The sequence below is a fragment of the Caloenas nicobarica genome, chromosome 11 (assembly GCF_036013445.1).
Source record: "Caloenas nicobarica isolate bCalNic1 chromosome 11, bCalNic1.hap1, whole genome shotgun sequence".
NCBI lineage: Eukaryota > Metazoa > Chordata > Aves > Columbiformes > Columbidae > Caloenas > Caloenas nicobarica.
In genome coordinates, this window is record NC_088255.1 from 16850136 (window position 1) to 16877010 (window position 26875).

Sequence of the window (26875 nt, forward strand, 5' to 3'; positions counted from 1 at the left end):
TCTGCAGAGCATCACAACAGAGCAATGATACCTGCAGGAAACAAAACTCCAGGCTTCTCAGGAAAAAAAAAAAAAAAAAAAATCGAGTGCATCTTTATTACAGCTATGAGTACCCAGCCCACTGTGTTAACTTGCATCAAATTTCAGCATCTGTGCTGCATGGATAATGTGGGCATGCAAGCTGGTTGCTTCTGGTAAACACTTGTTTCATTTCTGATGTGCTGCGATGCAACAGAGCAGCTCTTCAGGGAATTAGCACAGGCAGGTAGTTCCCGCCAGTCACTTCGAGGGTCCATTCTCACATCAACAGACAGAAAATTCAGACGCAACTCCAATTAGTGCTAATTGCAGTTCTCTCCAAGTCCCTCTGCAACCAGAGATGACAGAGACTTCATACATGGTTCTCAACATAAGTGGCAACACTAATTTTGTTCACTTCAATACCCTTTTCGGATGCAAAGCCCTAAGCTTGGTAAATAAGTTTACCAAGCTCTCAAATGGCAGAAATACCCTCTATTTCTAAGAATTCTACGCAAATATTTTTCTTTATCTCAGGTGTCATAGCTATCCAAATAGAAAAAAACTTGTTTTGTAGGTTTTCATGCTGCATTTCCCTAAACACACGTTTGGAAATCTTAAGAGACCTTGACAAATTTTAACAAGAAAAAAATGATTAAGTGCATACTGAGAAATTCTGTGCCATCCCACAGCTCCCCACTCTTTAAAAGCCACAGTCATTTGGTACAAACAATGCCTCATTTTTCTCCAGTGAAGTATCACCACGATCTGTGATACCCACATAGTGAAAGATGAATATGGTTTAAAAAGAACATTTTGGGAATAGACTTTTACACCGTAATTTCACACCAATCCCATAAATGGCAAAGTCCGTCTACCGAAGATTCTGTAAGTCCATCCACACAAACTGACCCTTTCAAGCAACCAATACAACTCAGACTAAAACTGTGTTTGCTGCCAATGCTTCATGCCGTAATCATTCTATGTTTAAATACACACATCTACAAAACAAATGTCAGTGTCCACAGACCACAAGCTTATAAACAAAACCCCAAAATTTTAAGTTTTAACAATTAATTAAACCAGTTCTCATTACCTCAATTTCCATCTGCAATTATAATCATTTCCCATTTAAAATATCTACCACATTTTATTCTTAATTAAAAATGACATCCTTGCAATGAAGTGCAATATGAATTAACAATTCAAATGTTATCTATGCAAATTTCTTAGTCCTTTGATTTCCACCCCCTTTATGCAAAGTCATGTGTAGGTTTATTTTTATTAAGCTTGTATAACTTCACTCAACGTCTCCTGCTCTGAACTCTATACATAATATTTCAATTCAAGGACACAGAAATAAGTTGTAAATGGTGAAATTTCTTTTCAAGTCCCATACCGTTCACTTAAAAATTAATACATATGTGAAGAGGTATCTTTCCTAAATATCTTTTTTTTTAATTTTGTGCAATTTGAACGCTTAAAGACACATTTCCAACAGCCATTTCTTCACGCTCTGCTGTGTAAAGCCGAAGGAGAAGTTAGTGCAACACGATAAAAACGCTTGTTTAAATCGGCTTTTCCTACACCTACAGTTCCAGTGACTCACCTCCTCAACATGCCTCTCTGCCATCAACCCTCTCCCAGGAATGTCTCATCCCATTTGGTTTTACCTCCCTCTCCAGTGTTTTGAGCTTCCATCCCTGACTTAAAACTTCTCCCTGCTCCATCAGCCAAGAGCATCCTCATCTCAGATTCTCTAGGTGAACAAACGCAACACATGGTATTAATGCCTTAGAATACAAATTGTTTGCCCACGTTTTCTGTTGATTTCAAAGGAGCTCAGCACAAAGTAGGAATAAAACGGCAACTTCTTCCCGAGGCTTGTCTAGATGTTTTGGCACCCATTTTGTATTGAGAAAACTTACAAATTTAAAACCCATTTAACAAGAGAGCGTCATCAGAATACTATATTCATAACTACATACACATCTTACCAGCACTGACCACTGCCTGGCCCAAAGCTGCTCTTCTACCCTATCCCAGCAGGAAACGTTTCCAGTAAAGGACCAGCCGAGATGGTGCCGGCCAGTACAACGCTGGGGCTCCTCTCAGCAAGGAGCAGCTCCTGCCAAGAGGATGCCCCTGACTGCTGTGTCCTGGCTTCCCTGCCCAGAGAGGCCATCCTGCACCTGGGAGAAATTAAGGCATCATCCAGCAAGTTTTCTTCAGCTGTATAATAGCAAAACGAGGTTATTCAGAACAGCAGTTAGCTGTGTATACTTAGTAAGGAAGCAAGAAAAGGTGGCCAGCTGCTCCACAGATAAGATCCATATAGAGATTATCATTACAGACCACAAGGTGAATATTTCAAGGTCCAGAGGGCAGTGCAATGGCTTTAAACTGAGTATACACTTATGAGGCAATTAGATGCGTCAATACAAGGCACAAGAAAAATGCAATAGATTGGAGCAAGATCTGCAGTTTACCAAATTACAAGGACATATCTTGGAAGTCAAATTACACAAACACAATTACACAAATTACACTGTAACCTTCAAAGGAAGAGGTCTTCATTGTATTCCAAAAACCTCATTGTGTTTTATTAATAAATTCTGGCAAGACAAAGTTTAAAGCCATACATTTATTTCACTGGCTAGTTTAAAAACCCCTTTATTCAATAATCTTTTTCTGTCACAATCTCCTTATCTAATTTAAACAGAGTGCATTCTCTTGCTATGAGTGTAATTTTCATTTAAGTTGCTATAACTTGTGCACCAAGGAATATGTCAATTCAACTCAGCAGCTAATATGTTCTTCTGTGCTATATGAGAGCAAAAAGTAGACTATTTCTATATCCCAATATAAGGGTTGCTTTTTTTACTTTTTCTTACAAAAAGGCCAGATGGCATGAAGCCCACATAGCTCACCTGGGAGAAGTCACAGGAAGCTTTTACACAAATACTAACTCTTTTTTCTTCTTTCCCAACCTCCAAAGACTGCTTGAGATTAAGGCAACCAGAAAAGACTAAGATGTCTGAAGGCAGTTCCCTGGCATTGTCTTCTCCTTATCCCTCTCGCTCTTTTAGAAGCAAGCACGTATCAAGTCTCTCTCTCCCCCTTCAATTATGTCATTTGTCCTCTGCTCTTATCCACATTAAAAAAAAAAAATATCCTTCTATCCAACATTGTAATTGGAGGAGCTTTAAATAGATAATTTAACCTTGGGAGGATGTTCATTTTCACTGAACATAACTCTCCAATCTATGAAACAGATAAACCCTCTCACCTGAGCATGCCGTTCTTTAATTGTGACAGCACTGTGAGATAATTCATTTCAAATAGTTGATCAACCCAAAGGGAGTATGAATGCCCAAATATTTAACAGACAATAATGCCTTTTTAAATGAAAACTCAGGCTTGCAGAGATGGTTGTTGCACGATCAACTGCATACCAATACCATCACCCAGAAACAATTTATTTTAGACGCCAAAAAATAATTGCTTTTTCAGAAACTATTCAGTCATTAGTGGATGTATCCTTTTTGATCTGTCTCAGCCACTGCACATCACTTTACCAGCTCCCAGCCTCTCTCAGAAGAGAGCTATCTGATCAAAGAGAACTCGAGAGAGTACTGCTATTTGTCCTCTTTGAAAAATTCCACCAGCTCAGTATCAACACTGACTTCATGATCATGAGGCACAAGAGCAAACCAGATTTATCCTGAAGCCAGCCTTACAGAGGCTCAGAGGGTGAAGGTGTAGCTGTAACGCCCTCTATGTCAGAGAAGCTCAAATACCACTGATGAACAGCTTTTTTCTGAAGTGTAGCGTGGTCTGATAGGTGCATCCAAAGTGAACTCAGGCCGTTAAAGGAAGAAATAGTTTCTCTGGGGAACATATACCATCTCTTCCTCATTGCCAAGGTACTCATACTCAGCACCATCAGACATTAGGACCCTTAAGGATGTCTCCCAGCCTGATAAACAGTGTCCACACAGATGCCACAGAGTCCTCACAAACATCGTAGATCCACTCAAACAGATTGATCTGGTGCTGTGCAACACACGCTTCTTGTCTCCAGTCCCAAGGGGAGATATCAGCTCGGCTGATACCTGCAGGTATAACTCCCATGCCAAGAAGGCTTTGTAGCAGCCTAACTCACTGACGGCATGGCAACGCACGCCAAACTCCCCACCAGAAAAGTCCTCCTCTCTGCCACGATGCAAAGAGCTCCACGGTACCCTGGCTGCTCCCTCACTCTTTGTCTCCACAGGGATCAAAGCAGTAGGAATTCTTGCCATTTGGCACCTAAATTCAGCTGAGCCCACCAAACTGCAGCACTGGAGTTCACCTCCTCCTTTGCCCCAACAGTGAGAAAAGCCATCCTGGCTTCAGCAAGCCGGACTGCATAGGCCTGGGCTTGTAATTGCTTGTCCTTGTGCAGCAAGTCGTGAAGGGACCATCCATTAACTTCATCAGCATCCCGCTGAGCCAGAGTCTAGGAAGGAGAAAGCACCGCCACCTCCTCAGAGCTTCTCATCCAGACACACATCTTCAGTCAGCCGAGCTCCCACATTAACCAAACCAGAACCCTCAAACCACCCTCACACAGCTGGGAGAATGCAATGAGGAATGTCACGATGTTTCCCTGGCCAAAACAATCCATGTCACTGAATGCAAGGAAACAACTGGATGCCTTCTGGAGTGTCTCCTTTCATTGCAATGTTTTGAGCATCACAAAAGATACAGGAAAATAAGGAGCCAGGACAGACTGTGTGTATGGGTATATTGCGATGAACATGGTCCAAACTGTTCAAGTCTAATTAAATTTAAATGCTTCTCAATCAGGAGTGACTTTGGTCAAAGGAGAACAAAGGAGTTCAGTTTGCCAGTCACAGGCGCAATGTGTTCACACTGGCCTTCATTGCAAGGAAGACAGAGTATCACATTCAGCTTTTCTGTAGCTGTCAAATCCAACTCCAGTATCAAAAGCTCCAGCAATTCAACCTGGTTCAGCATCCTGGAAGTGATGAAAATGCAGACTGCCACCCGAGAAGTGCTGGTTACACACAAGCCAACTTAAGAAGGTATTTTTAGCATGTTTGTTCAGCTTCATCATTTCAAAAATAGCTAAGCTACGGCCCAGTCCATTGGTGCCCTTCTCAGGGATGCTGGAACACCAGGAGACATCGAGGTCTTTAGGGGCAACACATCCCATAGCTCTTAAAAGTCTACATTTCCTCCAAGTAAGGTTCAAACCAGGACATGAGAAACTGTCAAGTTTAAGATTCTACAATTCACAGTCCCCCAGAATCAGGACTTTTTTTCCTCAAAATTATCATATCTCTTCAATTATTTTATGCCTTGGGCAAATCACCTATGATCAGGTATATTATACCATGCAACTCCCTTATAATTGTCACTTGTAGAATTTTCACGTGTTACACGATGAGAATTCTGAGCTTCGCAAACACTCCCGGCATGGAACAGAAAACAGCTCAACTGGGGAAAAAGTGGCAAAGAAAAATATAGCTGAAGGTTATGTTAAAATATGTGCTAAAATTAAACTGATTTTTAGAACACCGATACATGTTTTATACAGACTCTGTTGCCACTGTTTCTATTGCCTTTTCAGTCTTTTTCTTGAAATGCAAAAAAAATATATAGTTGGTAAAATGGAGTATAGACAGGAAAAGGCAGCAATCTAACTGTGAAGACCATTGTACAAATAGCTTGGTTCTTCACTCGTTTTCCTCATTGAAAAAAAGTGTCTGTAGGCATCAGTGTTTGAAAACAAGCAATCTCCACACGTTTCCCCTCCATGACACAAACTGCCCAAACTGATGAAGCAACATGTAACCAATAAAACATCAATGCCACTGTAGCTTTTCAGGGAAGAAACTGCAATGAACTATCATTGTCCTCCATCAATGCATCCTGTAGTAGACAGTTTTTTCTTGTCAACATTGCAATAAATCACTCACTAGTCAGATTTCATCTGATTTTGCGCCATCACACTCAAGGTGGAAATCTCCACTGAGCTGAACAGGGAGGGTTTTTTTCCAGAGCAAAAGCAACAGTCCTGTATAATGAATTACTTGTTACTATGTAATATAGCCTTTCTCCGTACCACTTCAGCTCTGGTGCAAAATTAACAGGCACTTATCAGTTTCTGTATGCCTACATATAACGCTGGCTTCAAAGTTTACAAAAAAGCATTATCTAAACACACTTCAGCCAAGGGAATCACAACGCCATCTGACTTCAGTAGCAGCTACCAAAGAAGTTTCCTACCCTATAAGGTAACCTCGTCTGTTCTTTGGACCAGACTATGCTTTAAAAAAAAAAGAACATCTTATTTCACAATTTTTTTATAAGCATGGTTTGAGACACACATTATGAATCCCCAATCTGAAGTCAGTTCTACTCTACCACTAAAACATCTGCTGAATATTCATTCTAATCCACCTACTAACTGCTTTACTAATGGAAGAAACCTACTCAGGTACATAACTCCTAAGCTTAATTACTATTATGCCAGGTTTTAAAAGCAGTAGTATTCATACATAAATATATATATATAGTAACACATAGCAACTTAAATGCAAAATAGCACCTCCAAAGTGCTCAACAGACTAGACAGAGCAGAAGACTGATCCTAGAGCATCACAGCATCCTACGTACCAGTAAGGGTGAAATACAAAATATCTAAGAAATCAGTTCCCAACGTCCAGGAGATTGTTCCAACCACTCAGCAATGAGGAGATTAAAGACACAGCTGGCCTCAGCTTATGCATTCAGGCAACAGCAACTCCTGCTTGAAGCCAACATAAGACCTGGATGGCAAAGCATAAGGTCCCAGCTACACGAGAGAGGGATGGAGCAAACAAAGGAGTCCCCACTCCAAATCGGAGCAGTCAGGCAGATGAGAGGCAAATGCCTCCAGCAAAGACAATACACTGCTGAAGAAGGCTGCACTGCAGCTCTTGCTGGATTTTGGTTTTGCAGCAAGGAGGATAGCTCAGGAACCCACATGGTAAAGACCACCAGAATAACCACAAAGGCCAGTGACCATCAGAAGAATTCATCAGTGGAAGACAGCCGAGATGAAAGAGCAAGATGGCAAAGCAGCTTTCTAACAGTATTGATAGTTCTGAATAACAGACAATTCTGCAGTCTAAGCTCTTTTGGAGAGAGGCTACAAATATTAAAGACACCAACAGTATGTTATCCTTACAGTCCAGCTGAAAGATCTCTGGAGAGAGAGAGAGAGAGAGAGAGGGAGATACACCGTATCACAGCATCCACTCCTTCACAACCAGCTTGGCACCACTGAAGTATCATCCTGGAAGGCAGGACAGCAGAGTCGCACAGTAAAACACTAAGAGGTAAACAGGCCTCTCATACAGCACATGTGTTAAGCCAGCAAGGGCTTAAGCAGCAAAACAAATTGAGCTTTCTCCACTTCACTTGCAAGCATGAGAGCTAGCAGAAGAGTCCGGTTTTTGTTGATGCTGCTTGTATCGATCACAGCAGAAGTCACTGAAAGGCACCAAAGGAAGCACTGAACAATTCATCAGCTCTCCAGGGCCGACAAGACAGTGCTTTGATCCTTTATTTCACTTGGTATTGTATCGCCCAGACAGTCGGTGATAACAGACATGGTGTTCACCAAAACGATGTACTTTATTTCCAGCTCATCAAGGAAGAATGCTCTAAGTAAGACCCATGTGCTTCAACATTATTTCCAAGGAATGCAACCAAATGCAGCAAACGGCCTCTCTTTCTTGAACAGAAGCAAAAAGACAAATCAAACTCTAAGTCCTGTCTCTCACGCCCCGTGTACGTAGTTTAGAAATACCTAGTTTTGCAAAGAAAGAGAGCACTGCTTTATTACAGTGGATGCTCATAGTCTCAGTTCAACAGAAAGCACAACTGTCATGTAAATTAAAAACTGAAGATGAAGATCAGAACAGAATTATTTAGCAAGCGAACTTGGTACTAATAGAGTGCAAATGAGACAAGCTGGAGTTGTTACCCATTGACAGCGTGTGTCTTACCACACTCGTCTGGCTCTGTAAGCACAGTCTGCACCCAAAATGCCGGATGTCTCCCAAATACAGCAGTAAATAGGGGAATGCAACTTCAAACTACAGAAATGAAGAGTCATTGATCAAGATAGCAAACAAAATTATAAAGCATGAAGGTGTCATCAAGACTACTGCAAAACTATAAGACTCCTCAGACCCAATGAAAAAAAAGTTAATTTTCTTCCTAAGTTGGTTTTCTCCTTGAAAGCTTATTGTTGAAAGAGAAAAGGTCACACTGCTTAATAACATGAAATAGAGAAAGGAGTACATGCAGATAGTGTTTGACATGAGGTATTAATTACCTTTCTGAGACAGAATCTGTTTGTGCTGTAATGTCTTACTCCTCACATTGAACTATGGCTTGGGATTCACATATGGTAGGCATCACTAGCGTATGGACAAGTCACTTTTACCTTACGTTCCTGGATCACCGTGTACCAGGTCTGCTCATGTATTTTTAAACACAGCTGGCTTCTTGGCACATAAATTCCTGTGTGGTTTCAAGTGATTAGTTAAAAAGAAATGGTTTGCTGTTTTGATATCAAATTCAAGCAATTAACACACAACTCTTAAGCTGCCTCGAAGGATGACTCTTCATCAGTGTCATCTAGTTAGTAATTATGTTTTGTTCCTACAAAACACTGCTTTAGCAGTTTATTTAAGGGAACGTACTCTTGCTTTGATACCAGGGTAGCCAGATCTGCCTCTTTTTGCCCTTGGTTTGCCCCCTTCCTTGATTCATTAACATATCTGAATCAAAGCAAGTAGAAGCAAAAGAAAAGGTGAGAGAAAACTGAACCCAAAAGATTGAAGTAACCGGTAGCTCATAGTAGTCAGGAACTTCAAAGAACAGTTAAACAGGAAATGAGATTTACACCATCCAAAAGGTTCTTGTATTCAGAATTAAGAACTCTAAAGATTCTTAAACATTTCTGAAATTATGAGAAGCATTGGGTAAGATCATGGCAACTCAAACGAACCACCTTACAAAAATACTGGCCTTCACTTTTCCAGGGATTAAATTTTCACCTTGCACAAGAATACAAATGCTCATATAAACACTGGAAAAACATTGCTAGATGCTGAACTTCACCGAGAAGAGGCAGAGCAAACACCTTACCAAAAACTTCCATGCAAGAGCCAAGGTTCCCTACCACTGCAGCTTGTCTACCCTTTCTGAAAATGCTGTTTCTGAAAAACACAAACTATTTCTTCCAACTGTGTCAGTGAGAGGAAGCCTTTGTCTGTGAAGATTGAACCTTCATGGACACAGAGGGCAACGATTGCACAGTAATGTGTCCATCTCTGCATTTGGGCAGCCCGTACTGCAAACTAAAGAGGATGATTTCCTGAACCCTGTGATCAACTCGCCAGAGCAGCAACACATCCTATTTTGGACACTTAATCAGATCATTACCTTCAGCTATTTACTCTAATATTACATTATGCTTCACCATTGCCTTATGCAGGAAGCACCAACACTACTTCAGTCAGAATTCCATGTCGAATGTGACCCAGGTTAATTGTTATTGCTGGCAACCCGCTGGCTGTGTGGTAAAAGCCAGCTGACATCATGACAACAGCTTCTTACTCGAATTGGTGCGATGCAGATATATTCAAGCCAAGGTCTGAGGGCCCAGAGACCCAGACTCCGCTTTTTCCACTGGAAGCCATCCCAACAGAGCATTGCCCAGACGTGCCAGGGGAAGCCTGTGCTACCCTGCCAGTGCAGGATTCCTGGGTCAACAGCTTTCACCACAGCCCCCAAGCATTCGCTTCCCCTCAAGATGTTTTTAAACTCCTTCTAACTGCCAAGTATTCTTTACTGCATCTATTTCTCAGTGATGATTTAAAATAAATATTTATTTTTAAATCATATTTGACATTTAGTTAGGTACACTGCAAAATAAATTCATTCCTACATGTGCAAAAATTAGGAATTAATGAGTTTTGGCAATTATCTTGATGGAAAGAACCAAGTGACTTAGTTGAACATACAGAGCTTCACTTAAAAAAAAAAAAAAAAAAGCCTGCTCTAGTAGTTAAAAAACAAACGAAATTGCTTCTTATTGATTTTAATTTAGGTTGAAACACTAGCTGTCTCTCCAGCAAAGCCAGAAATGGAAACAACTATAAATGAGTACAAGATGTGATAAGATAGACAGATTCTTAAGCAATCTAGTATCGAGATGACCTCCAGTTTAGACAGTAGTTAAAATATTATATTATATGTATGGATCAATAAGTAAGTTTGCATTTGTCTCAGCTCCAAAATCTGGAAAGCTACATGTTGGTTTTTTTTTTTTTTCCTGTTACACTAAAATGTTGTCCAATTAAGCTCCACTGTTTTTTTTTTTCCTTACAGATCCTCTAGATTCTAATTTACAAATAAAATCAAGAGAAGCAATTAAATGTTAAGTACTATCAGCATGTTTCCCCAAGTGATGCACATGTGCAACAGAACAGAAGCAGTCCAATCTTGATACAGAAGGCCAGGTTACAAATTGAAATACATTTGTATTACCATTACTTGCCGGCTTCACGCTCTAGCGGCTAATAACACCGGGCATCACGCGCCCCGTCCACGCACGGCAGAGGCTCTTTCGCCACGAGTCCCTCAGGCTGCAGCAGCCGCAGAGACGCCTCACCCCTACAAGTCTTCTCAGTGGTTTTTTTGGTAAAGGCTCTTCTATTTGAAAAATTGGACTCCCTCTCTACTATAGCCATAAGGATCTCTCCACCTTCTCACCTACCTGCACAGGCACCAGCCTCTTCCCAGACAGGATGATATCAGCTGGGGGAGAAGGGATTGTTTTTCCTCATTTGATGTAAGGTACAAGTTTGCGCAAAACAAACACAAACAAGGTGGAAAGCTAAAAGCATCCAAGGGAGGCCACCCTAATGGGAACAGGGTCACAGGAACAAAGCAAATCTTCTACGTTCTTGCAGCTACCTCAATATCAAGTCCACTCACCTGCATCCAGAAGCAGAAGAAAATGAGGACACTGCAAGAAACACTTTCTACTGAAAACAGCAGCATGAGTAACAATAATGGGGTGACGAAATGGACTTGAGGGGGGAAGAAAAAAAAAAAAACATCACAAACAAACCACACTCCTAAGAAATCTATTGCCTCCTTGGGGTTACACCCAAATCATAATCCCCATTCCAAATTTCCAATGAAGCTCAAGTGTGAGCCACATCGGTGCGATCACGCAAGGGTGTTAAATGTGACCAGAAGGTCACAGTCCTGATGTGGAGCTGTGCAATGCTTTCAGTTTCAATGTTTAACAGAAGTCAAACCCAAGATAATCATTTTAGATAAGTGTACAACAAGAACCTGGACCATTATGGGATGCACTGACTGCTACTCCCTTAAAAACTGCTGGGCTACAAAAGGAAACAAACAAAAAGAGAACAAAACGATGCATCTAAGACACTAAAACTGCAGAGGACATAAGTCAGACACGCCTGCCTGCCTTTCTATAGCTAAAATTGCAATTATAGCAGTATCCAAGTCACATAAAAAATGAGATACATTCAAAGAGTTTATTTTAATAAGGTTCAAAAACCCTAAGAACTGGTGATCCAGACCACATCCACTGAACAGACCATTTTGTCCAGTACTGACTCCAATAATGATCTAGATGTCATACTAGGCAAACAATCAACATGAGCCTTCTTGCTGTGGCAGAAAAATAGGCCACTGAAAATCCTTGGACAAGCGCTGTTTGCAATAGCATTGTGCATATATGATAAGAATAAGACCAGTGTTCAGTTCTGGTGTGCACTTTTCTAAAAATAAGTTGGGAAAAAAAAAATTGGAGAACAAGCAAAAAAGATTGCTACAAAAATTATTCAAGGATTGGATAAAATCTGACAGTAAAGGGCTTGTGGAGTTCAGGTCACTAAGTTAATAAGGACATTGTGACATGGTTTTATTGTAACATGCAAGTATTTTCACAGTAAAAAAATATCAGAGGGCTCTTTAAACTAGTAAAGAAAAGTGAAGCATACAAAACAGTTGTTGAAGTGGCTGTGTATTTGCAGTTTGAGCTTCACAGCTACAGGGAATAATTCAAACAGCCACATTTTGGTGGCTTATTTATTTTGGTAACTACTTTATTCAAGGAAAATAAGCTGGGTATTGCTTCAAAATGGGCAAACATAATTCATTTTAAAAAAACAAGTGACAGCTTTTGACAGAACACCTCACAAATACCTTTGCAACAGCCACGGCTTTGGTTAAAAAACTAAGCACAACGTAACAGAACAATTCCAAGGACTGATGCACATGGCTAATGTCCTCCAAAACGCCAGAATTTTAGTGGAAGGTCTGGACACCTCTGCTTCACAGCAAGCAGAATCACACAACGAGGTGGTTTTGCATTTCATCACACAGTAAAAGAAAAACCCTCCAAGGAGCATAAAGACACTATCAAAACCGTGCACCCTTGGGACAAATCCAGCCTATGGAAATACTGAAAAGAACATGCATAGGAGTTTTTCATAACAATGTGATAATCAGGGTTATGGTGCAAATCCTCACCTGATGAAAGCTGCCACACAAACAGTAGAATCAATCGTGGCTGTGACAATTTGCTGCAGCTGAGGACCTGCCATTATGCCAAGATAAAATATTATAAACTTGCACATTTCGCACCCCAGGTTTACAAAGATAACAATGAATTAATTCACAGTAAACAGAAGACAGGCACTTTAAAATGCATAAACAATGTAGTAAGAAACAATTTTAAAAGTCACAGTTTCTGAAAATACTGTCACTGAGCCCATACTTTTAACACTTGCGTTAATAGCTAAAGTTGCACAAAGGTGTTGCTTCAGAACACAAACAGTTATACAGAAGCCATACAATCTGATGCAAAACCCTTGGGCAAAGAAGAAAGGAAAAATAAACAACTAATTTTAGAACCTGAACACTCCATTAGCAATTCTCACCAATTAAAGTATGATGCAACTGCTGTCAACAAGCAAATTTTAGTTGTATTTTAAGCATGAATTTAAATACAAAGTACACAAGCAACTGCACTATAAGTGAACTAGTTACAGGTAGCATGGAGGCCAACAAGAGGAAACATTCGACTGGTTCTTTCTGCCTTCGCACTAAATAGATGCCACATTTAAGAGACGGTCATGCCGCACAAACCCTCATTTCTACTTGGACTGCAGGAAATCTATACCATAATCTCCAGAAATCTGAAAGCACCTTAGGAATCTAAATACCAATGAAAGTCTATTGCAAATTTAATCCCTAAACTCACTTGTAATAGCAAAGTAGATCCCTACTAATTATTTGAAAGCTACCGAGTATCTTTTTTTGTCTCAGCTTGTAGTTTTCAGGGGGCAGGGGACAGAGGGACACAACGATCTCCTGCTGAGCCCACTACACTGAGGCTTACAGAAACATACAGCCATCTGAAATAAACAAATAAATAAATCACTACACTTGCTTATAAAACTCTTAGCCAAGATTTACTTATTTTGAGACGTGCATCACTAACATCACCAATTCCTAAGACATAAAATTAGGAGGTTTTAAAATCCAGAATGGGAGGAAGAAAAAAAGAAAAAAAAAAGCGGAAGATTTAAGAGGAACACGCCAAACTGACACAAAGGCAGGCACTGGTGCTCAGCAGTGTGGGAGTTACTTCACAGACATCCTTGCTTTAAAGAAATGAAACAAGGCCCAAAGAAAGTAGCTTGCTTTCTGTTCAGGATCAGCAAGGTTCAGGACAGAACCGTTTCCATTTACCTCTGCAGCAGAAAACTGGCTTGTCCAGTGCGTTGGCACAAGCGCTTCTACCTTTGTATCCTGCTTATCCGGTGATCAGCATTTGTTACGGTGAAGTCCTTTTCCACTCTGGGACACCTAACACTGCTTTTCAACCAGTCTGACAGACTGACCAAGGAACTCCAGGTCTAACACTTCAGACTGCTACAAAACAATAATCCAAACGGTAGATGATTCTATAGGAGTAAGGAAAGAGCAAGGTGCTGCTTTGATTAAAGCAAACACTACAGCATTTTATATGCCGCTTACAAGCCTCCTGCAAGGCCAGAAGATGGAAAGAGTGAAGTGTAGGAAAACCGAACAACTGCCCGCTTTGCCTGCGAGGAGTTATCAGATAGCTTTCCTTCACTGTCAGTAGAATAAACCGAATCCCAACAGAAGAACTTTAACAGCACTCTGTCAGGGAGACAGGCACATTTTATTTCAAAGAAGAGAACAAAACAGCTGCCACAAGACCAAATAACATCCCACATTTTGCTCCTAAATACCAATGCAGCTCTTCAGGGCTCAAGGTCTCATTCATTACATGCCTGCAAGCAGAGAAAAGGATTTTTCAAAGCAGCTTTCCTAAGCTAAGCACCGAAGTCTGAAAACACCTAGATTTTCTTTAGAAAGGCCTCCATGGTATGAATGCAAAGTCCCTCAAAGCAGGCACTGGCACAGGATAAACATATTCAAGCATCACTGCAGCATTTATGCATAGAAAAACTGCAACACCCACATCAATTGAGATTTTATGTGTCTGTACTGCTGGCAGGTGCACGATGTGGTCAAGTTTTAAGTTCTAAAAAAATGGTTCATCATTATTCAAATGACTTGATAATTAAAGAACACTGGTACTTCAACTCCCAAGCAAGCTTAGAGATGCATAATAAAACCACATTAAAAAAAACCAAACAAGGCTGCGTACTAACTTTAACTACAGTTCACTTCAAGACTATTTCAAATTGCTGTAAACTCAGCCCATTCATGCAATAAAAACATATCTTACAGTGATTGCATGAACTTCTTAAGTTTCTTCATTGCCCTGTATCCTCCCTCCAGTCAGCTGGGGAGTTTATTCACCACCCCTGTTCCCTTCAGCTTCTCATTAATACTGCTAGCAATCAGAAAAAAGGAAACATGAAACGAGAACAGCAATACCCATGGAGCATCACAGTGTCTTCGCTGTTGTGCTCGTAGTCTGCACCCTCATTCACCTGTGCAATTTCTGGGTGGGAAGAGCCTCTGCTTAGGGTACAAATGTGACAGCTCAAGGCATAAACCAGGAACGCATTTTGTCCTGGCAGCTCTGCCTCAACAAGGCAACCGTACATTGAAAGGCAAGCACTTGATGACATGACCAATGTAGCCCTGATTCATCTAAGAGTACACCTGTCCTCACCGAAGTGAGGCATGAACGCTTTGGAGAGCCGTACCACATGTTAACAGCATTAAAAGCAATAAGTCAGTTTGACTTGCCCCAGGGCAAGTCACGTAGATGGATATCTGTAGCCTACAACATGGATAACATGATCATCCGCACTACCACAGGATGTTGAGTAATGGAAAAATTAACAGCAACCAAGGATCATTTCTCTGTGATTTCTTTTCTCTCTAAAGGTTTATTGACACGCAGATGTCAAAGCTAGTTGCTTTCATCAAATGTTATTCTCTAGTTGGGCATCTCAGTTGGCCACAACCCAGGCTCCTCTGCTCAGCATGAAAGTGTGCATTAAATTCCATCTTCCTTCTCTGCTTTGCTTCCAGCCCTTGTATGTCCCTCCAAAGCTGACAAAGGCCAGTTCTTCCAGGGAGTAACTCTGGCAATCGATGAAGTCACACTCCTGTCAACCTGGGGTTAGAAGACGTAGGTCCATAATTTTCACTTGGAAGAAACATTGACAGGAGTTTACCTCATGAAGAAGGAAAAAATTGTAAAGATATTTAGGCACCTAAAGCAGCGAGCTGAAGGGATATATCCCCCAGAAGGGATGTATAGAGCCACAAGTTAATCCATCTGGTAGATATCTGCACCCTCAGATGACTCAATATCTTTTAAGAACATTTGTCTGGTGAGATTCCGCTTCCTAAAACACTTAAAATTGTTGTTTAGAATAAAACTCTAAATAGCACGGCATGTAAATATAAATAATTACAATTTCATCAACACACAGGAGCAACTCTGATCTTTAAACATGGAAGCACAGTAACTTCGACAAACAGAAATTAGTCTCATTTTTTCATAATTTCTCAGATTAAACTTCTATATTAGCTAAAGCGCAGTGCTATTACTATACCCTTAGGCTTCAGAGCACATCATGCCACATGTTCATTTGGCTGCTAAGAAGCAGCAACTAAATGATTAGCATTTTTTCCAAAGACAGTTGAGATTAATAGTTTGAAGTAATTTCTTTAATTCAACCGTGAAACTTGAACATTGAAATTAGAGTCAACGTTAATAACATTTTATTTCGGAAAACTGTATGTTAGTCCTTGAGCACTGATCATAGGATGGATAGAATCCTCACTGTTATCTGTCTTTTCTGTAATTGGAAACAAACCCCAGCTACTAAATTTGCGCAACTTGATAACCGTACAGCTTTAAGTGAGTGCACGTACACAACTTCAGACAACACTTGTCTCTGCAAAGACGCAGAAACTGGGAGTGAAACCATCACCCTGCTGAAATCAGCAGGTGTTTTTTGGTGGTTTTTACGGTACCAAGCAGGACCTGTTTGTTCAGCACAGGTTCCCAGCGCGGATGAGGGAGGGACAGGGAACGAAATGACATCTCTGTGCCGGAGTCACAGAACTGCCTCACTGCTCTGACCAAGACATCCGTTTTCTGGACAGAACCAAAACTCCTTTCATCCCCATTTCCTAGACAAAAAGCAGAGGAGATAGCAGATGGGAGAGCAGTAACAGAAATCCTACACACAGGCAAAATCCTCCTCACTCTTCCAAGCAAAGCAGCTTCCCCAGCCTGAATCCAAGCTTCGTAGACATCACAAACACCCCAGTATGACTGAGGGAACTCCAGTTACCCTCAGATTGTGTTCCTTTCTATTTTGAACATACTGAAACCCCTTCCCTCCATGATACCCTTCTCCCTCCCCAACTCGGGAAGCCTCTGCTAGTGCAGGCGGCTCCTGTCACTACCTGAAGACTTTTGAAAGCTGCGTCCAGGCTCTGTCAACCACAAAGCAGCTCCTGTAACCCTGCTAAGGGCTGGCAAAGCTCTCCCTGGGTTCCTCCCCCAGAGGTGTACAGAGCCCAACTCCTACAGCCTGGGAAGGCTCGCGTGACATTCTGTATCTGCAAGGACCCCATTAGCAACTTCCCGTAACATAAAGCTTATTTTTAAAAGGCACAGAAAACAAGGGATAATTAAAATGTAAGAAGTGTCATCTTCATAAAAGCCACAGGACTAAATAAAGTCTTGGAGGGCCCTCTCCTGTACATTCAGTATTTCTCTACGTGCACAACGCACCTTCCTGTGTAAAATGTTTAATAAACAAAGCCAGTCTTCTCTGTACCTTTAAAAATACCTGAAGTAGCATTTGATTAGGTCATAGGGAAAAGCTCCTAGTATATTTTTTACTCCAAGCAGAAGACACTTACATGCAAAATTAACTCTCAACTCAGAACTATGGAGACTCAAAACCTAAAATCCATTTATAGCCAGTTACCAGCTCAGCATCAATTTGCTGCATTACCAAATAGCTAATCTACACTCAGGAAAATTACTGTCATTTATGCATCTAGCCTAAGAGAATGCTAACAATTCTCGCTCCTTAGATGGCAGGTTTGTCACAGCAACAGCTAAGAACTACTTTTTCCTTCACAAAAAAAATATTTATCCTCTCTTGACAAAGCACTGAGGAATTACATAGAAAGGATATCACAGAAATGTTAATATTTATCTCCTAGTAAATTTCGGTACTGTGAATTTAGATTAATGAGCAAACAGATCCCACGGAAACAACCTCTCTTGCCTTGTCTTAATGTGATTTATTAAGCAATGCAATTATGAGTGACAAGCCCACAGAGAAATGCACTAAACTTAACACTTCAGAAAGAGCAAAACCTTGCCCACAGATTTTTTGTTCGACTCCTTCCTCTTATTGCAACCAAAGGAATGGCAACAAAAATACCTACTTAAGCAGTGAAAACCTATTACCATCCTCTTAACAAAGGAATACTGCAAAGACTTATTTTCTACGTGGTTCATTTATTGTTCCTGAACAAAGAAAAAATAGCCTTTATGTTTCTTCACAAAGTGGAGTGATTTGCAGGGCAGAACATAAATAGTCACCTTTCTTTCATTTAAAGAGACGTAGATATGAAGTGGAGGGAAGGAAGAAAGATGTTTGTAAATTAACATGCAGAGTAACAAAAACCTTCACTCTCTAATCCTCTCTAGAAAATGCTATGAAAAGGTACTGAAGCCTTTGTGGTAGACACTAAATGGTTAATATCTGGCCGGGATTCCCCGCCAACACAAATTCCGATGATTTGCCATTGGATGTTGTCAGCACCGATGTCCTGTTCTAGTCCACCCAGATCCTCCCTGCAGCTTTTCTGCCTCGGGCATCTCTGATGTAGGGGATCAGAGTCTGGAGTCCCTGTTTATCAGGATCTTTCACTTACCACCCCTGTGCACGCACGCACACCAGATATTACTGCTTTTCAGAAGATAGCATAAAAGAGTAAGCAAGTCACTGAGGTCTAACATGGGAGGTCTGTATGAAAACTAAATGCACAGAAGCCCTGCTGGAAAATGGCTTGCTTTCCAAGCAAATCTGTAGCAATGAACAGTCCTGAAACATTCCCAAGTATTACACAGCTGGTTTACGTGTTGAAGAGTTTACGTGTACACAGCAAATGTCCATAGATCTACTACTCTCTGCTTGCGCTCATCTTTATATTCAAACCACAATGCAAATATTATCGGGTTCAAACACCACTGATCTAAATCAGCAAGTCGTACAATACTGTCATATTAAACCTACATCATAGCTTGTTTTCCTGAAGCGTTCCTGGAGCCTGCCTTCTAGATGTAATTACTGTACAATATATATCAGAACCAGAGAGAAAGGCTTCACTCTGAGGGCTGAAATTGAGAAGAAATCAATACAAAGAAGATAAATGTTTCTTCAACAGCTGCAGAGGTATTAACCCTCTCTCTAACTTATTTTCTTTTAGCTTCAAATCATTTTACTATGTGAGAAGCTGCTGGAAGGACTGGGATACAATGGATCTATCTGCTTATCTCCCTGTTTGGGGTTATTAAAAAAATGTATTTTAGGAAAAAAAGAAAAAAATAAATTAAAAAATAATAAACAGAAGTTAAAGTTCTGTAAGGCTTCTAGAATTTGCTGCTTTCTTTTCACACTTGCACACCTGGATGCAGCCAACGACCCGGGCTGCAGCAAGAGCCCACGGCAGGGTCGGGAGGAGCAGCGGGACGAGGGGGTCGCTCTGCCCCGGACCCCTCACATCACCCCCACCGCACGGCCCCCCCCGCCCACCGCTGCCAGCGCGGGGGTGGGGGGGGAAGCCCAAGAGAAAAAGTGAATAAATAAACCACTTTGGGGGCGTGCGGGGCTGCCAGGCCGCTCGCAGGAACATCCGTTCAGCCGCAGATCTGCTGGGGGGGTCACGGCAGAGCCCCCCCCGCCTCGCGGGGCCCGGGGCCGCTCCCGGGGGCTGGGGCAGGCGGGGCCCGTGCGCGGCCCCGCGGGGGCGCTGGCGGCGCGAGAGCGCCCCTGGCGGCCGGTCCCGGGCACTGCGGGGGACGCGGGAGCCGGAGCCCCGCGCGGGCGCTGCAAGTTCCCCCCGGACCGGGGGGCGCTGCCGGGGCTGGTGGGGGGGGGACACACGGGTCCCACCGCGGGGCGAGAGACCACCCGGCCCCGTTATACGCGGCCCCTGCTTTTTTTTTTTTTTTGGGGGGGGGGGGGCGAGGAGCGATGCACAAACCACGGGGTGCGAAGGGGGAGTGGAAAGCACGGTGGGCGCTGGGTACCCCCCACCCGCATAACCCCTCTCCCACGGGGGTGGGGCGGTGGTTGTACAGAGCCAGACGCGGGTGCGGAGCGGGAGCGCAGCCCTGCGCCCCCCTGCCCTGCCAAGGTCAGCGCGCCGGCACGGCGAGACGCCCACCGCGGACACGAGTGGGGTGTGGAGGGCAGGGACCCGCGCACAACTTAAGTTTTTGGCAAGGGACAGGGGGTTACGACAAGGGATCGGAGTCACGCTGCCTTCGGGGCGGCGGGCGGCAGTCCCGCAGCACAACGGGAGTCTCCAGGCAGCCCCGCGAAGGAAGGGCCGCGCATAAGGACCCCCCCTCCGCCCGCCCCGCGCCGTCGGGGGCTGCAATGCACCGGAGAGAGGGGACACAGCACGGGGAGCGCGGCGCAGAGCTCATGCACCGTGGACGGCCCCACTCGCGGGCAGCGCTGCCCGCAGCCGGGAGAGTGCTGCGGAGCCGGGGGACACCTAACGTTGCGGCCACCCGTGCAAAGGGGCCCCCGCCGTCCCGAGTGCATCCTGCGCGCTCACGGGGTGCCCTGCCGGCACCCCACGGGGGTCGCGGACACGCGTGGCGGAGGCACCGGGAACACCACCCCCCCCGCCCCCCTCCAAGCGCCGCGCTCACTTACCGGGGAAGCACACCACATCATGGAGCACGGAGCTGGTGATTTTCAAGAAAAAGATCCACCAACACGGTTGCAGTAGCCTCCGCATGTCCAAAGCCGCACATCGAAAGGGGAGAGGGGCTAAAATAATTAACACGCAGCGGGGTGGGGAAAAAAAAAGAAAAAAGAAAAAAGAAAATAAACCCCCCAAACTTGTTGAAAATAAGTTTCTCCCCGCACCCCTCTTCCTGCGGGAGAAAGCGGGGGGCTCCCGCTCGCCTCCTCAACGGGGAAAATAACCCCAGAACCGTGGGGCGGGGGGGGTGAAAGAGACACGCGCCGGCGGGGCGCGGGGACCCCCGCGCGGCACAGCGCGGCACAGCGCGGCGGGGCGCGGAGCTGCGCGGCTCAGGCGGGCAGCGGCGGCGGGGCGCGCGGCATGCCGCGGACGGGGCGCTCAGAGCCGCCTCCGCGCACGGGCGGGCGGGCGGCGGTCAGCCGGGGCCCCGGCGCGCTCCATCCTGCCGTACAGGAAGTGGCGGGCGAGCCCGGATCCTGGCGGAGACTTTAAAGCGGGGCGAGGGAGAGGGAGCGCGGCGCGGCGGCGAGGAGAGGAGAGGAGGAGAGGCGAGGAGAGGCGGCGGCGCGCCGGGAGCCCCGGCGGCGCGTCCCCGCCGCCCTTAAAGCGGCCGCGGCGCCGGGGCGGGGGCGCGCGTCCGCTCGCGTGCACGCACCCGGAGCGCTGCCCCGCGCTCCACCGCGCCCCGCGCACTCTCCGCGCCCGCCCTTTTGCTTGCGGAATGGGGGGTTACCGGCAGTGCCGGGCTTGGGGGATAAACGTGTCACTGAGCCGAGGAAATTCGCCGTTTGGAATTTGGGATTTTACGCTCTTACCCAAGCGGTCTCTGTGTGAAGTTACTTGTGCCATTACGCCGCCCTCGGTGTATGTTGCGGGGGGACGGGGCTCGGTGTTGGGTGTCCGTGTCCTCCATGTCCCCCCTCCCCCTTCGTGTGTATCATTCTGTGTATTGCCAGAGGTGTCAGTCCGCCCCCTGAAATCCTATAGTTCTCCTCCGTCCCCTTCGATACTGTGGATCACACTGCGTATTGCCAGAGGTCCCCCACAAAATCCTGCCGCTTGTTTGTTTGAGACTGTGCTGGATATTGACAGAAATTCCCACCGAAATCGTACAGCTGTTTTTCTCCCCCACTACTGTGCATCATTTTGGATACTGCCAGAGGTCCCCCAAAAACCATACAGCTCTTTTCCCCCCAATACTATACTAGGTGTTGCCAGAGACCCCCTCTACCTCTCCAAAATCACACAACTTTTTTCTTCCCCAGTAATATGTATCATTCTGGGGGTTGCCAGAGGTCCCCCACAAAACTGCTGGTTTTTCTCCCAGTATTGTGCATCATACTACATATTTCCAGAGAGTCCTCTCAAAGTGAGACAGTTGTCTGTTATTTTTGCAGAGTCAGGTGGAGCCTGTCCCAAGGCACTCTGCATCCAAATCTGGATCCACGGCCCCCCCCCCGACAGCAGTTCCTGAGTGATTGATAACTTTGCGCAGGAAACAGAAACAGAAAATGGTGTGAATTCAGGATGAAGGGACGGTTGCTTGTACTTGGTATTTCCTGCCAGTGCTGTGGTCTGCTGAAGCTTAAATTTCATTCAGAAGTAGTTTTTGTCTGTTACTTTGGTAATTATTTCCATTATGGGGATTCTGTTTCAGAAGGGAAAGGGTTTGGCAGGGGTTTATCAGCGCGTGCTGTGCTCAGCTCTGGTTCTGTCATTTGCTGTGACCATCTCCTCTTTGCTTACCTGTGAACCTTCCACATCTGTGGTGTTTCCAGAGGAGGGATGGGCAGCAGGAGGAGGAGGAACAGAGCAGAAAAATTCAGAAGTCGTATTTATTCAGTGGAATGGCAGTGATTTTCTCTCCTGCTGCCTCAACTTAGGGATCACCGGAGCCCTCAGGGCTTGGGTACCTCACCACTGCTGTGCTCTGACTTTTCTGGAGGAGGCTGTGGCTTTGTGTTCATCCAGGTTTACCCCATGCAGCACAGGGTGCCAAATCAGTAGATCACCCTGCAGACAAAGGGCCCCTAATTAGGAGGCATTGCATTTTCATAGGCTTTCCTTTGACTTTCCACATCCCGGGTTGTGCCTGCCAAAAATCACAGTTGAAGTTAAAAGTGCAGTCCTAACTAGGCAAACTGTTTCTCCCAATAGGGATTTTACCAGTGTGAGGACTGAAGGCCCTGATTAGATGTTCTCTGCCCTCCAGGGCACCACCCTTTGGGCTGTGCAAAGAGTGGTGGGGGCACTTGCATAAGGATTTATCTAAATCAAAGCAAAAAATTTACAGGCCCTGAAGAAAGTTCTTATCCAACTTATTGTTCATTAAATCATTTCCTGAAACAGGTGGGGTTTGGAGGTTGGTTTCAACTCTCATAAAAACAAAGATAAAATTTTAAGAGCTAAATTTCCCTGAATTTTTTGTTCCTATGAAAACCAGAAAAATAAATCCCCACCTGCCTTGACCTTTTGGATTCTGCAGTGACATCTGTGCTCGGTTACTTACTGGGCTGCTCCAGAAAAACCTGCAAAATATTCCCCTTTCAGCAATCAGTCCCTAACTTTACTGATCTAATGCAACAGATAGGTAGGCAAGTTCTCCTCCAGTACCGAGACACTTTTTGAAATGATGCTCACTGGTATTGTAAGAGGCAATTTTAAAGTGAGTTTCAACAGGTCTCATTACATGAGAAAATGTATGAAACACTTGCAATCTCATAAAAGAAGAATAAAAGTAATGGATTTTTTTTCAAAGAGCAGTTTACATCAGTATTTTTCTAACTGATTCAAAAACTGATTGAAAAAGCTATTAATTACATCATTGTATGTTTTAAATATATTTTACATTAGTTTAGGGTTTCCTATCCTGGAAAATTACAAATCTGAAACCGCCCCCATACCTTGAAATCGGAGGAATTCTGTATTTTCCATCCTCAGAGCAAACATGCAAGTAAGATGTAAAATACATAAGCAGAATACTGACTTCAGATCCCTATAAGCTGCTAAGGAAGACTTTCAAATGACAGCGCTCCCACCAAAAACCAGAAATGTTCAGGCTGGATATTCACAGTAGTCCCCTCAGGTCTGAACTTCTAAAAACAAATCTGTAAAACCCCAATGTCGGCACGGACGGCTTGGTTCAGCGTGCTGTGGTACAACGTGTACCATGACCCACTTTTCCTGGAGTGGCAAATCAATCATTGCATCATCACACATCGGTTTAGGAGCTGCAGCGGCGGAAGTAGCTTTATTTCACATTAGCAATTTGGGTGGGCAGGGAAATGGAAAGATGCATGATGGAGATCCAGACAACAAAATTAAGCACGGTTAAATGAGAATCCATTTCCTGCAGTATCTCTGTGCCTGCGGCACACTGTCTATCAACAATACACAGGTACAAATTGGCCTGGAGTTGTATCTTTAACTATCCAAACAGAGAAAACTGCATTAGCAGCACCCTGCTCTGCCAGACTGGTGCCGTGTGCCTGGGGAACAGCTGCTTCTTTCCCAGTGACTGAAGTACTGTGGTGTGGTTAAAATAACTGCTGCTGTATGAAGAGATTGTAAATGGACATTAGAATACAGTGCAGTAAAATCAGATTGATGGGTGTTCTGCAAATCTTGCAACATTTACTGTTAAACACAGTGGGCGCTGTCAAGGGGAAAGGAATAGGATTAACATCTCTGGTTTGCATGGAACAGTGAATAAAAGATAACTTCTACCTTTTTTTTTTTCCTCCTGTTTGAACAGGTAATATTTTTATGCTGCCTTCATCAACATATGGGCATCACTCCTGGGAAAGAAATGAAAGTCTCTTAATTTATTTGATCAGACATGAGAAATAATAGAAAACTGAAACTAAGACTTGCATTTGTCATATGTTTGAATTAGTGGAAAGCTGAAGAAAGCAGAAAAATATTGCAAGGAGTTCAAAGATGAGAGGGTTTATTGAATTAGAAAAATATTAATAGCATTAATCATTTCCAAAACAGGCTTCTTAACATCTATAATAACTATATAAAGGATTGCGGAAACAAAAAATTAAAGAAAAAATCAAATATAGAAAGTTACACTTTTTTTGTGTTTAGAAAGAAAGAGATGAGTTTTCACTGATTTACATCCAGCCAGCCTCACTGGCATGGCTGGCCTGTGGGGAAAGTACCAGGTGAGGATCCATCCCTGAAAGGATAAATCAACCTGAAGTCTCCAAGAAACAGCTACAGTTCTTATTAGAAGTAATGTCCAAGTTAATTCAGCAGCCCTAGTTCCTGTCTAGCTCTGCATAGAAAGGACAAAAAGGATGCTGAACTTGAGTTTCATAAATTATGTTATTGCAGAGTTACTTTTCTCCTAGCCTGAGGACAGATGCATTCTTTTAAAGTATGCTGTGAGGCTTTGAAAGTCTTAACAAGGCATCTGAGAACCTGCTGAGAAACAGAGGTGGAGGGCAGGCAAAGTAGCTGTGAGAAAAAAAAAAATAAAGCAGGGCTTTATTTCAATATAATCATAGCAATGAGCTGTGTTGTTTAACCTAGAGAGGCAGGTAAAGCAAAATGTATGAAAAACGTTGCTGGGTGATGCAAACTCTAAGTAAAGACATACGCTGTAGGTCAGAGATGACTGCGAGTATTATTAGGCTGCACATCTGCAGCACTTCCAGCATTATGTGAAGGAGAGTATCTGAGCACTGACTTGAGTGATATTCCAAGACGTCCTGGCTGGGCAGTGTCCCACAGGGTTTTGCACGAGGTTCTTTTGGAAGACCAATACATGTATTTTCTTTTGGTCTACAAAAGGAACCTCCACCTTAGGGTACCCTCAGGCTAAATCATTCAGAACACTCTTGGTCACAAGCTGAAATACCTGCTTGAAAGCTTCATCTTAATCTTGAAGTCATACAGGTCTTTTGTCTCCTAAAATGGCCTCAAAATGACTGTGTTCTGTAAAAGTGTGTTAGTAACAGGTGCGGTGGAGGGTCAGAGTGATCAGCAATGAGTTTCTCTCTTTCAAGAGCAACTGTAGTTCAGAGTCCTGTGGTATGACCTTGCTAGGGCTGTACGTGTGTGCTTAAGTCACAAATCCTCTCTGGTTAAGAGAAGAAAAAAAAATCTATTATGAGTGTACCAGTGAGCAGAGCAAGCATGTTAACGCCTGGAGCTGAGGGATGAGCATGGAAGACCCAGCTTAGTGTCCTGCTTGTCTGTTACCGTGTAAGTAGCTCACCAAGAATTTACTGTCTTTGCAGAATTTAGGGTGGAAACTAACGAGACAACAGACTTATGAACTTTGTTATTGAAAATATTGTTTGTAGGCTTCAATAATATTTGAGTTCAATGTAAGTCTGGGGAATATCAGTTGCAGAAAAGCAAAAATCCTTTTGACTGGGAAGGCTCTATCCAGCCTCAATGTTTTTAACACTATCATGCAGCTTGCCAGTGAGAGAACTGCAACTGTCAGGGGTTTTTTCTACACAGTAAGTTGACTGAAGGACAGGCAGGATTTGCAGGCAGCATGAACTCAGGCTGAATGTAAGCTGCTGTAAGGAACAGCATGGGTGCAGTGTGCTAGACCCAGACATATTATAGATACCATTAATATGACCAGTCTTCTTGTCTCTAATAACCCCTTGTCTTCCAAAGGACTCCAGAGAGCCAGTATCACAATGGGGTATCTGCTCTTTCAAAGGTCTCATACATTACAACCAAAACATCAGACTCCATCTTTTCCCCTATAAGTAAATAGATAGGAATGAATACACTTACTGAAGATGGAATTTCTACTGTTCCTTTCCCCCTCTTCCATTTCACTGCTGCTTTCTGTCAAAGGAATTAGTGCAACATGCTCCTGCCTCCCTGCATGGATGTCAAAAAGATGTGTCAGAACCTGCTCATGAAGGGTAAAGTCACAGGTGTGCCATGGTCCCAAGGGGAAGAGGCAATAATGGCTCAGTAACAAGCCATGACCTTCTAATACAAATCTATTGCAAATGGTGTCCAAAGCCAGGCCTCTGAAATTGCTCCACAATGAAGACCAATCAAGCAGACTGCAAAAAACACTTTCCTAGCCAATCCCAGGAGAGCACTTAAAGGAAGAAAAAAAATATGTTCTATAAACGGTAGAACTAGTCTCCAAATCTGTCTAAGGAGAGAAGGAAAAGTTAAAGAGGAACATTTGCCAAACCCGTATTATTTCGGAGAGACACTCTTTCTGAGCGCAGGTATAAGACGACGTGCAAAATTGTATGTT

At 43.5% G+C, this 26875-nt stretch overlaps 1 protein-coding gene across 1 annotated transcript in view; it reads right to left on the reverse strand.

Moving 5' to 3' along the window:
• Positions 1 to 21098, reverse strand: part of PTPRG (protein tyrosine phosphatase receptor type G) — a 410558-nt gene extending 389460 nt beyond the window's left edge. The window contains exon 1 of the mRNA XM_065642503.1: positions 20571 to 21098. Within this exon, the coding sequence (XP_065498575.1) occupies positions 20571 to 20655 (85 nt within the window). The 5' untranslated portion in view covers positions 20656 to 21098. The remainder of the gene's footprint in view (positions 1 to 20570) is intronic.
• Positions 21099 to 26875: the final 5777 nt, after the last annotated feature.